Below are 14,340 nucleotides of genomic sequence, written 5' to 3' on the forward strand. Positions count from 1 at the left end.
TTTAGAGCTGGGGGACTGAGCATCCCTTGCAGAGGGGTGTGCCCAGGCCCCGCTCCTCTGAGGAACCATCTGTCCTCTGGGTGCTACAGGGAGCCAGCCGAGCCCCTCAGAAGGCCAGACCATTTTCTCACCAGGCTCCAGCCTGCTACTTGCTGCAGGCTGAACACAGGAACCGCCTGGCTGCTGCCCTGGGAGGGTGACGTCGGCACAGGAAGTCAGGGCTTTGGAGCTGGGCTCCCAAGTCCATATGGCTTTCACTGGTTACCCAACTTCTCTGCAGCAGGGCCCTAGTGGGGAGCATGCATGCAGCCCAACCACTGGGTGTAGATGCCAGCCCTGCCTCAGCTATGAGGGCTCGTGTGTGTTACTTCCCTTTCTGTGCCCTAGTCACTCTCTGCAAACAGTATCTGCTAGTTCCCAGCTCTTAAGTTCTTCAGAAGGATTATATTAGGTTATGTATTGGGCTAGAACCACGCCTGATACACAGGAAGTACCACAGAGTAAATAAACCGGGAAAATGAGAGTAATGCGCGCCTCCTGTAGTCCCAGGGGAGTGGCAGGATGACTAACACTCCCATCATCACCATGGGTGAGGCACAGGCTTGGCGCCAGTGACCCGGGTTGAGAGCCTGCTGCTGCCACTTGAGGCTCTGTGACTCTGGGCAGGTACTTTAGAGCCCCCCCCCTCAGTCTGCGCCTGCATGTTTGTAAAACGGTGGGAACAGTGCAGACCTCACGGGATTGCGTAGCCACCTCCAGAAAGTGCTTGAAACAGTGACACGAGGGTTCAATAAATACTCGCAATGTCATTATTATTAACGATTGCAGTCAAACATCAGCTCAGCATAGCCTCCTCGGCAGTTATGCTGAGGTAGCCTCAGTCACGTCTCCAGTTTCTCCAAGCTTTTCCAAGTCCGGGACATCTTTCTCAGCCTGGTGGTCTCAGGGTGTGACTAACATGGAGGAGGCACAGCGTCGGCTGATAACAAGATACTGAGACCCTGAGCACACGTGCATGCACTCACCCATGTGCACGCACAAGCAGCTTTGCCTTTCTCGCACTCAGCAGTGACGGGAGACAAGCAAGAGCACCCATCGCCCTACACCGTCCTGCACCCAGTCAGACCGAGGAGCCGCCGAGACAGGGCACGAGGGCCCCTTTAATGCATGGCACTTCCAACAGGGAAGGGTGGTACCATGTTACTCTGCCGTCCACAGGCAGGCACCGGGAGCATTTGGACGACAGAGGGAGGACAGAGCACCCTGCCCAGCCCCACTTAAGACACAGAGGGAAGTCCTCTCCCACTGCGTGTGTTGCACAAGCCACAAAACATCCAGCCTAATCCACTTCATACCAGTGCCTGGCCAGTTAGCACCAGTACAGAATCAGACAGTGAGCTGGCTCTAGGCCACAGGGATGGAAGGAATATCTGACAATCACATTCCTTACTCGATGGAGAAGGTAAGGGGCCACAATCGCTCTGGCAGCATTTTAAAGATGGGAAGGTAGCAGAGGCCCACACATGAAGGCAGCAGAGCCCCGGCTGTGGCAGGAGTTGCCCGGGAAGGGCAGGCCAAGCCTTGCTCCAGACACCCTAGAACCCTGGAGAGGCCAAGGACCAAGGGAGGAAGCCCGAGGGAAGAGCGCCCCAGTCCCCAGGGCCAGGCTTGGTGCAGCGAAACAAATGCAGTTCCCCTTCTGTGAACCTCCGAACCCTCTGCTTCGGTGAGTTCCCAGCAGGGTGGGGCCCCAGGGGAGCCAAGCCGGAGGCAGGCCCCTATCTCATGGAGCTATCAGATGAGACATCGCGATCGGAGTCATCAGTCTCGCTTGGCGGTGGCGGCGGCGGGTCGCTAAGCGGGACCGCAGTGAAAGCAGGAGACTTTCTAGAAAAAAACACCAGTTGTCACCTTGGGGAAGGCAGGGATCCTGAGGAGGCTGGCATGTCTCTCCCCGGGCCTTGTTCTCTGGCAGGCAGGTGAGTAACATCTTCAGCAAGGGCAGGAGGACCACAAGGGTGAGGGCAGATGCAGGGCGAGGGAGTGGGGAGGGGAGGAAGAAACCTCTCCCCTCCCCCGCCCAATGGGGGAACCGGTCCCTGTTTTTATCTTGGGGACTCTGGGAGGCTCAGAGTTCAGAAATATCTATAGTCACAGTATGGGTGCCAGCCCCATGGCCGAGTGGTTAAGTTTGCAAGCTCTGCTTCGGAGGCCCAGGGTTTCACTAGTTTGGATGCTGGGCACGGACATGGCACCGGCCATGCTGAGGCGGCAGCCCACATGCCACAACCAGAAGGACCCACAACTAAAAAATATATACAACTATGTACTGGGAGGCTTTTGGGAGAAGAACAAAAAAAAAAAGAAGACTGGCAACAGTTGCTAGCTCAGGTGCTAATCCTAAAAATAATTTAGGGGCCGGCCCAGTGGCGCAGCAGTTAAGTGCGCATGTTCCGCTTCGGCAGCCCAGGGTTCGCCGGTTCGGACCCGGGTGTGGACATGGCACTGCTTGGCAAACCATGCTATGGTAGGTGTCCCACATATAAAGTAGAGGAAGATGGGCACAGATGTTAGCTCAGGGCCAATCTTCCTCAGCAAAAGGAGGAGGATTGGTAGCAGTTAGCTCAGGGCTAATCTTCAAAAAAAAAATGTTTAAATAAATAAATAAAGTCACAGTATGAGAGATGTCACCTGAGCTGAGTGCACTGACTTGATGGCCCCAACTTTATGTCTATCTGAAGTATTTGTGACTTTTTAATCGACTTTTTTGTGGAGGTATAACTTACACAGGGTCAAATGCATGAATCATGGCCCTGACTTTAGATAAAAACTTGCCCCACGCCCCTTCTCTTCCGTGCGTTTTTAGCTGCCTCTAACCAGTGGAACCATCAGAGTTGGTGGCATTGGGAGGTTTCAGCTATCCGCCAGAATGGACATACGTATCATCCACTTCCAAGGGAAAGAAAGCTGTCAGGCTGGGCCAGACATACAAGTGACCTCCAACAAGAGCCCCGCATCAAGACGTGACTGGGTCACTGCCAAAGGGGGTTCAGGGCCTGCCCTCCAAGGGGCTCTGGCCCACCGCTCCCTCCCTGCATGCACCCTGGGAGGGAGGCCCGGAGGAAGGGGGGCAGGGCCCAGACTCCAGGAAGGCCCTCACCGGTCTCCAGACTGGGTGATGAGCCGGCGGCAAGTCTCCATCTGCACGTCCAGGCCTCGCTTCATGCTGCACATCTCCATGTACTCGTGCAGGTGCCGGTTCATGTCATTCTTGGCCGTGGCCAGCTCCAGCTGTGGCAGAGGCAGGGCAGGGCCAGGGTGTCAGCAGGGCCCCTGCCCCCTACCCCGAGGCGACTGACACCCCCCCAGAGCACCGCCTGGCAGGAGTCCCAGGCAGCCGTGCAAGAGGGCTCACATTTAAAAATAAATCAGATCAAGGCCGAAGGCACCCAATACACTATCATTCCTTCTACTTTTCCAGGGGAAAAGACTTTGCTTACAGAGGAATGCAAAGGGATCTGCTACAGTCCTGCATCCCTTTAAAGGACTCACTGATGAGAGCAATGAGGAAAGGAATGTAAAAGGGCAGGATGGAGAGGAGGGACATTCTTGAGAGCCCTGGGTGGCTATCTGTGGACAGCCTTGCTCCCTCCCTGGGGTTCCTACATGGATTGGCTCATCCCTCATTCCTTGTACAATGCCGTACCCAGCCTGTATCCCTCACTCAAATGGGAGCTCCTGGAAGGGCTGGCCATGGGTGTTGTTCATCTCTGCCTGTGCATACCCAGCACCTCCGTGGGAAATTAATTAACTTAGGGAAGCATCTACAAGACTCATGGCACAAAGAACACCTGTCTGCAGTGTTGAAAGGGGCTCAATTCTCTTAGCATCCATTTCTGCGTTTTACTTTATTTTCTCACTTGTAAGCCATTTTCAGAAACTAACAGAGACTCCCTGCCCACCGAATGTCCTACTGGTTCTAAGATGTATCTTGATTTGAGAAATGTTATATGTGAAAAATGAGGGCCTCCCTCCCAGAGCCCGACCCTGCACCGCAGGCTTTGAGGCAGAGCGGAGAGGTGGCACAAAGGCCATAGAGGCCCGGGCCAGGGACAGTCTGCTGCCTCTCTTTGTTTGGGGTACAAAGGACAGAGGGGAGGCCGAATAAAACTGCTTGGCTGCCTGGGAGCAAAGAGCAAGGGTAGGGAAGGAGCCGTGAAGCCTGTGAATCGGACGGCAACACCCCATAACACATCTGAAGGGGACAGACAGGACGGAACATGGAGAAGGAAACAAATGGGTCAGAGGGCATACAAGAGAGGTCAGGACGGCAACATTTGGGATGAGACGGTGGCCGGGGGTCAGAAGCCCTAGTGAGAATGGCCTGAGCGGCAGCCTTGGTGCCAGAGCTGGGATTCCAGTGGGGGTCCCACGGTAGCCAGCCAGAGGAGCGGGACGAGCTGACTGTTCGATCTCGGAAGAAAATACGAGGCCACCAGCTCTTATTCAGATCAGCTACTGCCTGCACTCCATTTTCTCCACCTCAGAGAGCCGGAGTGGAAGGGGCTGTCTCTGGAGCCCATCCCTCCATGGGACGGGCAAGAAGGAAATGAACCAGATCTATCCTATGAAAAGACAAGGCTAGGAGTGCCACCAGCTGTCTCCACGTAGTGGTATGTCTCCCCTTGATTCACACAGTTATAGCAGGGAGGGGTCAGGACATGACCACACCCATTAGGAGGTGTCTGCAACACCCCACACCAGAAACTCCAGACCCACTGTGTGACCAGAGGGGAAGGGAGGGCTGGGACCGGATGGAGAGAGGACAGCACATAGGGGAGAAAGAACTCCCTCCCACCCTCCACCCTGGGCCTTGGCTTTCCCATCCAACAATGGGAAACGGTCTTTGCCACCATCTTGGTGACTCTGAGAGATCACAGGTCACTGAGATAAAGGGACCTCAGGTGTCCCAGATGGATCGCGAGGAGCAACACTGCCACCTGAGCCACCATGTCAGCTCTGCTAACATCTCTCCTAAGGTCACTCTCCTGGGAGAGAAGAGGAAGACAGCGAGATGGGCGCAAATGAGTGAGTGGAGACCAGTTCTCCCTTCCCATCTCCTCGGCTCGTAGCGTCAATCTGGCTGTGCCTTAAAACTGAGCATCTGTCTCCCTGGGCAGAAACAAAAGAAGGTTTTGCTTAAAGGAACAGGACTATTTGTTGTGTGTTGGGAGAATGAGCATGTAGGAAATAATTTCTCAACTTCCTTCTCAAAACGCAGGCTGTGTGAGCTCAGGAAGAGTGGAAATCTGCCACGTGGGCTTGAAGGGAGGCTGAGGGTTAGAGCAGCCGCCAGCCATGCCCCTGGGTCAGAGTGCTCAGGGAGGGGCCCTCTCCCGCACAGGCAGGAGGGCTCACGAATCCCCTCCGACCCTCCCCACAGCCCCCTTCATCCAGGGCACCACACATCCTTCCCGGCTTAAGCACCAGCTCCACTCGCCATCACTAGAAGGTTCCTCGGGGCTAGGGAATAAGAATGGAGATTCCCCCATTAGCTCAAAGGCTGAGCTGAAGAAGCAGCGAAGTTCAAGACCCCTCTCAGTGGCCTCTGCTGCAGCCCTGACAGTGCAGGCAATGAAAACAACAAGCTACAGGATGGCACGCTTCCTGTGAGACACACACGGCCTGCAGCTCGACAAGTGCATGATCTCCAAACAGCCCTGTGAGGGAGGCATTACTCAGCTCCCCATTTTACAAATAAAGGAACACGCGCCGAGAGAGGCAGTGGCTTGTAAAAAGTTCTAGCGGTAGTGAGTAAGCGCCAGAGCTGAGATTCGAAGCTACATCTGTCTGCCTCCCTCCAGGGCCTGAGGTCTAAAGGCACCAGAGCTGGGAGATCACTCCTCCTCATGAAAGAAAAGGGGAGGCCCTGGGGCCTGGGGTCCCGCAGGACTCGAGAGGCCACGGCACCTGCAGCCTAGTCGTGGCCCACTGGGAACCCGCGTCCCTCCGCTTCGACTCCTGTCCTTACCTCTATCTGGTCAATGGTTTCCTGATACTCTTTCTCCCGGGTTTTGAAGAGGGACTCGGTGTCTTTAATCACCTTCTCCAAACTGTCTTCCTGCTGCTGGAGTAGAAAAGGAAGCAGCGGGAGGCCAATGGGCAGGGACCGGATGGGGGCATTCCGCAGGGCCAAGGTAGGGGAGAGAGAGAAAGTCAGGTTAAAGGAAACTAGAGACAGAAAAGAAAAGGACAAAGGAAGAGGGAGAAGCAGGTAAAGGATGATGGCTACAGAGGGAAAACAGTGAGGAGTGGAGGCGGCAGGCAAGGACAGGCCATCAGGCTGGAGAGGCAGCCCTGGAGGGGCCCCGAGGCCGGGAGCGGGGGTTACCTCTCCCTGGGCCTCTGCAGCTGCCATGGCATAGCCTGAGAAATCCTCCCACAGCAGCAGGGTCTCCTCAGTCTCCTCCCAAGTCAGGCTGTCACAGTCGTCCTCAAAATCATACTCCCTCCTAGAGACAGGGAACCCCTGTGTCAAGGAGGGTTGGGGCCTTCCTCCTGGCAGAGGGGGCTGGCAGGCGGGGGAGCTCTGGCCTCTTGGGGGGCTGCTGAGGATGGGCCTAAGGGACTCACAGCTGGTTGAGCATGCGCTGCATCTCCTCGTTGATGCTGAGGGCTGTGCTCTCCTCCTCATCCCCATCGGGCTGGCGGGGCCCGTCACTCTCCGACAGGGAGGTGTCCTCCTCGATGGCAGCCTTGCGCTCCCGCTTCCGCCCCCCCATGGATGGGACCTTAATGGGAGACAAGTGCAGAGACTACAGAGACGAGGCCGGGTGCATGAGGAGAAAGGGCGGGTGGGTGCCGGCAGGGCAGGGGGGAGGGGAGAGGCATGAACCAGCGGGAGGGTGGGCAGACAGAGAGAGGAGACACAGTTACAATGACAGGAACAGAAACACCAGAGTCACCAACACAGGCAGACAGACACAGATGGGGACAGAGCTGCAGACTGAGAAGGAAGAAAAAGGAGAACAGAAAATAGAGCAGTAAGATACGGGGAGAAACGGCTTGTTGGGACCACATTAAGATGGGCATAATGGCTAAAGAGGATTTCTTTTTCTAAAAAAAATTTTTTCTAATGAAATGACTGAATTAAAAAGAAAGTCTTAGGCTGCAAGAAGGAGGAGGACACAGTGTTTACAAAGGAAAACCTGAATCACACATCCAGATTAGAAAGCCAGAGGGAGAAGGGCTAAAGAGAGGAAGCAAAGAGAAAAAGAGATCGAAAAAGGGAGAAAGAGCAAGGAAAATAGAAAGGGGAGAAGAAATCTGTGCTGAACAGCCCAGCGGGTCAGGACTGACGGCCAAAGGCCTGGGTGGTTTAGAAACTAGGACTAGGACATTACAAAGCTTGCATGAGAGCCAAACTAACCAGCTTCTTCTGTGGAGAAAGCCAAGAAGATGAGAGGAAGAGAGAGGAGAGGAAGAGACAGAGGAGAGAGAGAAGGAGGGGAGAGATGGCATTAGAGACAGCTTCCAAAACCTCTCTTCAGAGGCCGTTCCTTGCCCCCCAGCCTCATCCCACTGAGGCCCCCGTTGCCAAGGTAAGGACCCCAAGAAAGAGGGCAGGGCCTGGCTCCAGGCCAGCAGTGACGGGCGGTTCTTCCCCTGCCCCAGCCCTCCCCTGAGGAGCTCAGGCCCTGGGGAGGTGGGGCTAGGGAGCCCGGGGCCAAAGCCTGCCCCCTTCCCGGGCCGAGGGCAGCACAACCCCTCACCTGGAACATCTTGATCATGTCCTCGCAGTTGCGCTGCTGCGCCACGTCACACAGCTTGGCGGTGATGTCGATGCGGCGGCAGATATCCATATCGACTTTCATGGCCTTCTCCTGGATCTTTGTGTCCAGCTCTGACAGGTTCTGTCCGGGGGACACAGGGAGCAGTCAGGAGGCACCCAGCCCTCCAGACACACCAATAAGGCCCTGGCAAGGTCCTCCTCATCATTCCGGTCACACATCACTGTCACCTCCTCCAGGAAGACATCTCTGACTCTTCCAAGCAGAATGCATCACTCTTCCCTCCCCACATCTGCTCATACATTGGGCTATCCATGCCACTGGCTCCCTGGCCAGATGGAGCTCCTCGGGGGTGTGGCCCTGTGCTGGGACACGCAGGGGCTCCCTCCTGGAACTTATGCTACCAGAGAAAAAGAGAGACCACTGGGAGAGATGAGAGTGGAGAAAGCACTGTAACAACAAGAACAACAGCTAAGACGTATCTAGCACTGCGCATGTGCTAGCACTGCCCTAGGGACACCATGTCTCCATAGTCCCCCTGCAGAGCACGTGCCCTTGTCATCCCATCCACAGATGGGGACAGAGAAGCAGAGCAGTGAAGGAATTCGCCCAAGGCCACACTGCTAGCAAGTTGCAGAGCCGGATCTGCGTGTTCTTCACTAACTGCTTAACACCTTCTAGTAATGATGGAGGCTTCACTGCCTCTCAGACACAACACGGGACTTTTGTTCCTTCTTTTGCTCTTGAACTGGGAGGTGGCAGGGAAAGAAACAGGAGCAGAGCAAAGTTGGGGGAGGGGCAGTGGGCAGGAACTGAAGCGACCAAAACCAGAGGGGCCACTCTGCCTGCTTTGAGACAGCCTAAGACTGGCACAGAGGAGCCCCGCCCCACAAGGAGGACTGCAAGCCGTGCACTGCACTCACGTTGCTCATGAGCCCCTTGAAGACCACCAGCTCAGCTTTCAGTTGCTCCACCTTCATCGCCAGCTCCTCTTGGCAGGCATCAGCCTCTTGGGCTTCCTACAGCCAGGGAGAGAACGCTGCCATGAGCACACTGCCAATGTAGGAAGACGGTAAAGACACGGAGGGGCCAGGAGCCGGCCCCAGGCCGAAGGCCGGGTGGGGTCCGAGGGAAGCACAGGCGGCGGGCGCCTCACCTCTTGGAGCTCGTTCACTCGCTCCTGCAGCTGTATCCGCACAGTGTACTCTTCTTCCCACCTGCAGACACGGGAAGAAGGGAAGGAACGTAGGTGCAGAGTCCTTCCCTGGCCCCACAGCACCCTGTTCCCCACCTGGCTCAGGCCTCAGCCCTTGGGTCTGGTTCCCTAGCTGGGGAGGAGCTGTGGGCAGGAACATTGGCCGGCCAGCGGTGGCCAGCTGCAGCTGTCGGGTGGCTCCACGCTGCCTGGCAAGTGCTGAGCTCAGCAGCTGCCCGCCTGGAACCTCCGGGCCACCTACCAGGAACTACTTTTAAGAGCAACTGCTGCTGGCTCTGGTCCTTCGCTGTGCCCGACCCGCTCAGGCCCTGGCCCAACCAGCTGTCTGGCTGGCCTCACCCCCACCTCCTGCCCACACCAGACCACCAGGCCCACCCGGCCCAGTCTCCCACCTTCAGTCGCACAGATCCGGTCTCCCGCCTCCTGCCTGCACCAGAACAGAGCTCCTCTAGCCCGCTGCCCTGCCTCTTGTGGTACCATTTAACCCTGTAAAAGCAGCTGCAGGACACACACCGCATCAACAGAGTTGGTCAAGAGCCTGGTAGGAGACGCTCAAAGTCCATCCCCAACAAGCTCCAGAAACTGCCCACCCAGAGCCCCCTCTAAGTAAGTTGTTGAGAGGGCACACGGCTGGCCCCAAGGCACTAAAGCAGTAGAAAGCGGGAGCCGGGACTACTAAGCACCAAACCCAGAGAGAAAGGGAAATTGGAGCACGAAAAAGTGCCCCATTAATACGGTGGAAAAGAACTAGAAGCGGCGTCTCCTGGATGCAGAACACAGAGACGAAGAGCACAAGTAGGCTACAAGATGCTCTCGGCCACAGGCAGGTCTATTTCCCAGGGCTAGGTTTTCATACAGGGAAGTCCAGGGTCAGCCAGTGCATACTGCATCACACCACAGAGGCGGAAGGCGGCGTGGAGAGGCGATACCACTGCTTAGGATTTCAAGACCCTACAAGGTTGCCTGGAATGGCAGACCTTCTCAGACCCCATTCATGTAACCTATCACTTCTTGTCACATTCTGGAAAGGCTTCTCCCAGTCTGAGAGAGGAGGGGAACTGCACCAAGAGAAAAACTTCAGGAGAAGAAAGATGGTTAAGAAGTGGCAAAGAGGACAGCAGGAAAATAAAAACCTGAGAGAACATGTTCCGTAGACAGGATTCAATCCTTCCTTCCCCGTCCTTCCATCTTTTCCCACCTGCCCTCTGCCCTCTGCCCTGGGCCCTCCCTCCAGGCTCATCTCCCCTTGCTGCCCTGTCCCTCGCTCAGGGCCGCACTGCAGTATTCCTAATAATAACTCCTAGACATCAGCGCGGCTGCCCCTCCCAGTTGGGCAGGAACGAGGCAGCCAGCCAGGCCACCACCCTGCCGGTTCATGGCGCAGCCCGGCTCTGGGTCCTCTTGGCTCCCTGCCCACCCCTCCCTGCTTGGCCCCCATATCCTTCTCCTTTTTGCTCTGGCATTCTCATTCAGACAGTCAGGGCTAGCGAAGGGCTCCAGCAGCATCAGGTTATATATTTTCTTAGATAAGACCTCTATCTTTTCTGGGCCTTGGTTTCTTCATCTACAATATGAAGGCATGGGATGTGGTACCCTCACGCCCCTGGAGTCCATGAGTCCCTGGAGGGAGAAAACAGGACTGACAAGGGAACAATGACCCTGGACAAGATGCATCAGGAAGGGCAGGAAACATCGGTGACAGTGACCTCAACAAATTCATGTAGAAACTTAAGTAAGGAAGTCACGTAAGGATTAAGATTGATAAATGTTACAGGGTAAAAAAACCTGAAAATAAGTCATCTGGAAGCTCACTAGAATGCCATCTGCTCTCCAGCCAGACTGTCCCACAAACAGGCTCGTTTTGACCTCCATTCAAATCTGGCCTCACTCACAGTCCCCTTAGCACAGGTGGAACTTGTGCAATTCCGTGTATTCCACATTTACTGAACACCTCTCTTCCAAATAAACAGTATCCTGGAGCGAAGTGAGAAAGCAGGGGCCATTCCTACGTCGGAAAAACTGAGGCCAGGAAAGAGAGACCCACTCAAGGTCACAGAAGGCCAGGGAGCTGAAAATAGAACCCAGGAGGCCTCATTCCTTCGCAGTTTAGTGCTCAAGCCTTGCCCCTGCCTTCCAGGCCACAGACAGGAGCTGCAGTGTTGCTATAAAGAGAACAGAAAGAGGGCAGGGGATCTGGGGTGGAAGAATGAGTAACTGCCAGTGTCACGTACCACCCAACTCTAGCTGCGGGGCCCTCTGCGCAGCAGCCTGCTGCAGAGTGATGAGCTCATCAGTCCCCAAGGAATAACTCTTTGCTGCCCTGGACAGCTGGACCAAGGACAAAAACTCTTTCAGTTTTTTTTAAAAAAATGCCCCTGAGAATAGCAGTTGTTCCTGTGGTAATGAACGCATTCCAGAATTGTCCATGTTGCACTGCTGACTGTGTTAACCCCTGCAGGGGCAGGGGCAGGGGCTGGGGCTGGGGCAGGGGCTGGGGCAGGGGCAGGGGCAGGGGCAGGGGCTGGGGCAGGGGCTGGGGCTGGGGCTGGGGCTGGGGCAGGGGCTGGGGCAGGGGCAGGGGCAGGGGCTGGGGCTGGGGCAGGGGCTGGGGCTGGGGCAGGGGCTGGGGCAGGGGTAGGGGCTGGGGCAGGGGCTGGGGCTGGGGCAGGGGCTGGGGCAGGGGCTGGGGCAGGGGCAGGGGCTGGGGCAGGGGCTGGGGCTGGGGCAGGGGCAGGGGCAGGGGCAGGGGCAGGGGCTGGGGCAGGGGCAGGGGCTGGGGCAGGGGCTGGGGCAGGGGCTGGGGCAGGGGCTGGCGCAGGGGCTGGGGCAGGGGCTGGGGCAGGGGTAGGGGCTGGGGCTGAGGCTGGGGCAGGGGCAGGGGCTGGGGCAGGGGCTGGGGCAGGGGTAGGGGCTGGGGCAGGGGTAGGGGCTGGGGCAGGGGTAGGGGCTGGGGCAGGGGCTGGGGCTGGGGCAGGGGCTGGGGCAGGGGCTGGGGCAGGGGCTGGGGCAGGGGCTGGGGCAGGCTGGTTCTGGGTGGCATTGGAATGATGGTTTTTAATTGAGATTCCCAAAGACACTTATACAGACTACAACCAAGGAAGCCAGCATGAAGACAGGACTCAGCCTCAGAAAGCCTGCTGAGCTGTGATCTACTAGACTCTGGCAGGTTACAGATTGCTGAAGGTTGATCCAGACGGTAATTCCCCGGAACATTCAGCCAGTCCCCAGAGACACCAATCTCTGCTACACTTCAAGGGAATTCCCAGGCCTGCCCACAAGGGGTCAGAGTAGCTGATTAAGGGGTTAAGAAGGCCCCCAAACCAAAGCCTCCTTCTGACCTGTCATCTCCCTCCCCAACCATGGCATGAGTCACAGAGCCTACAAAGTGCTGGCTGCGCTCGTGCTCCCGTCCTAAGGGCCTGCTTATCAACCCTCTAAGGCATCACTTGGTAGACAGCCAGCGCTCCAGCATCACATCTCTTCCCCTGGTCCCTCGTGTTGCCCCGCCAGGTTGCCCGCAGAGTCCAATCTTCATCCTCAGAACGCACTGGGGCTGCCCCCAGCTGCCCTATACTCACAGGGTGTGTCCAGATACCCAACTTCTTCCTACTCAGTTCCTTCACTGGCCCTGTTTGCATTTCCTCCAGCTTCAGCTCTTTGCACTCACAGATTCTCCCAGCTCCCACTAGCCCTGTGACAATCACCAGAACTTCTCCTTTCCTTAGGGAATTCCCTTTACTCTTCCCTTTCCCATTTTTCTTACCTACTCCAAGCAATGCCCTGAGGTCCCCAAAGCCTTTCACATGGAACTAGAGGGGATACCCACTTTCCATGACAGCTCTGGGAAGCTCTGGGCAGTGGCGGGATCATCCACTGCAAGGTCCAGCCCCTCCCTCACCATCCCCTTCTACTTCTCTGACTCCCTGATTAGAGCTATAGCCTTTGCCTCTTACTTGTGATCAGTATATGGAGCTGATATCACAAAATTGTTCCAAGGGCTGAGGCTGGTGGGGATAAGCAGCACCCCAGATGTGACCTCTCAGACCTCCAGCCCTTTCTCACCTCACAAAACTCCACAGTTTACAGAGTTATCCAAACACTGCAGCCTAGATGAGACAGAAAGGAAAGCCAGACCAAAAGTATGAATTCCTCCCAACATCCTGCTCTTAGTATCCTTCCTCCTGTCCCAAGTCTGACTTCTGCCCTCTCTGTGGATCTTAGTCTCCCAGTATCCAATTCTGTCTGTCTACTTCCAAGCTCCTCCTTACACAGCTGGGAACTCTCTTTCGCGATTCCTCCCTGATTCCTGGGCCCCAACTGCTCTCCTCCCCTGGACCCACTTCGAGTCCCGGGCCCTGTGTGTGGCATGAGACACTGAGCCCTGTCCCACCTTCCTGGTCCCTACCTCCGCTTGTACTCGTCCCGCTCGCGCTTCACTTTGGCCAACACGTTGTAGAGGGCGCGGATCTCAGGGGTGATGGTGTCGATCTGGACGCCCACCCCGTCGGGGTGCACCCACGACAAGCCAGGCCCTTGCACCAAGGTGGGCTCCAGTCCCGGCCCGAGCCGGCGGGCGTGAGAGAAGGACCAGATGGTGCCGGGCATGAAGCGGGCCGACGAGGAGTAGGCGGTGGAGGTGGAAGTGGAGGGCGACGAGTGGCCGGCGGCGGAGGGCGCGAGGGGGCCGGCCGGCGAGCGCGCGGGCGAGCCCAGCACCCGCGCCGACGGGGAGCAGACGGCAGCCGGCCGGGCGCCCAGAGGCAGCCCCAGGGGCCGGATGGGGCTGACGAAGCCGGTCTGGACGGCCTGGTCGCGGCGAGCCAGGCCCCGCCGGCCCTGCTTACCCTCCTCCAGCGCCTGCTGCAGCTGCTTCTCCAGCAGCCGGTTGCGGCGCTCCAGCTCGTGCACCTTGGCCAGGAAGCAGCGAAACCGGAGGTTCAGCGTCTTGAGCACGTTGATGTTGGAGCCCAGGTCGTTGCGGAGCGCCATGGCGGCGGGGGGCGCCGGGCCCGGCCCGGGCGGCGAGTAGGGGGCCGGGCCGGCCGGGGCGAGCGGCGCCGGGGGCACGTCCCCTCCCCCGGCGAAGGGGTCGCCTCCCAAGGGGTCCCCCAGCGGCCCGGCCAGGCCCTGCTGCTCCTGCTGTAGGAGGAAGAGGTTGGGGCCGAATAACGGATTCATGGCTGCGCCTTCTGCTGGGAGATGGAGCCCGGTGCAGGAGCAGGGATGGAGGGCGACGGAGAAGAGCCAATCAGGCGCCGGGGGGACGCGGGGCAACCAATCAGACGGCCCGACAGAAGGGGCAGAGGTCAGAGGGGCGGGGGAGGGAAGAGAGGA

The 14,340-nt window shown here is 57.4% G+C and overlaps 1 protein-coding gene across 5 annotated transcripts; it reads right to left on the minus strand.

Moving 5' to 3' along the window:
- Positions 1-786: 786 nt before the first annotated feature.
- On the minus strand, positions 787-14,247 carry IFFO1 (intermediate filament family orphan 1). 5 transcript variants are annotated; one of them, XM_044756256.2, is made up of 10 exons: positions 13,412-14,239; positions 8,947-9,007; positions 8,714-8,809; positions 7,773-7,913; positions 7,430-7,438; positions 6,634-6,815; positions 6,392-6,512; positions 6,032-6,127; positions 3,161-3,291; positions 789-1,887 (listed from the first exon to the last, which is right to left on the minus strand). In XM_044756256.2, exons 1-10 carry the CDS (start codon positions 14,182-14,184, stop codon positions 1,779-1,781), a joined length of 1,719 nt encoding a protein of 572 aa, XP_044612191.1. In that variant the 5' UTR covers positions 14,185-14,239; the 3' UTR covers positions 789-1,778. The 5 variants fall into 5 exon arrangements, with proteins under 5 accessions (XP_070350350.1, XP_070350351.1, XP_044612200.1 ...); XM_070494249.1 differs by lacking the exon at positions 7,430-7,438 and having other exon boundaries at positions 787-1,883; positions 6,634-6,791; positions 13,412-14,247; XM_070494250.1 differs by lacking the exon at positions 7,430-7,438 and having other exon boundaries at positions 787-1,883; positions 6,032-6,124; positions 6,634-6,791; positions 13,412-14,240.
- Between the last annotated feature and the right edge of the window lie 93 nt (positions 14,248-14,340).

Source organism: Equus asinus, chromosome 22 (assembly GCF_041296235.1).
Source record: "Equus asinus isolate D_3611 breed Donkey chromosome 22, EquAss-T2T_v2, whole genome shotgun sequence".
NCBI lineage: Eukaryota > Metazoa > Chordata > Mammalia > Perissodactyla > Equidae > Equus > Equus asinus.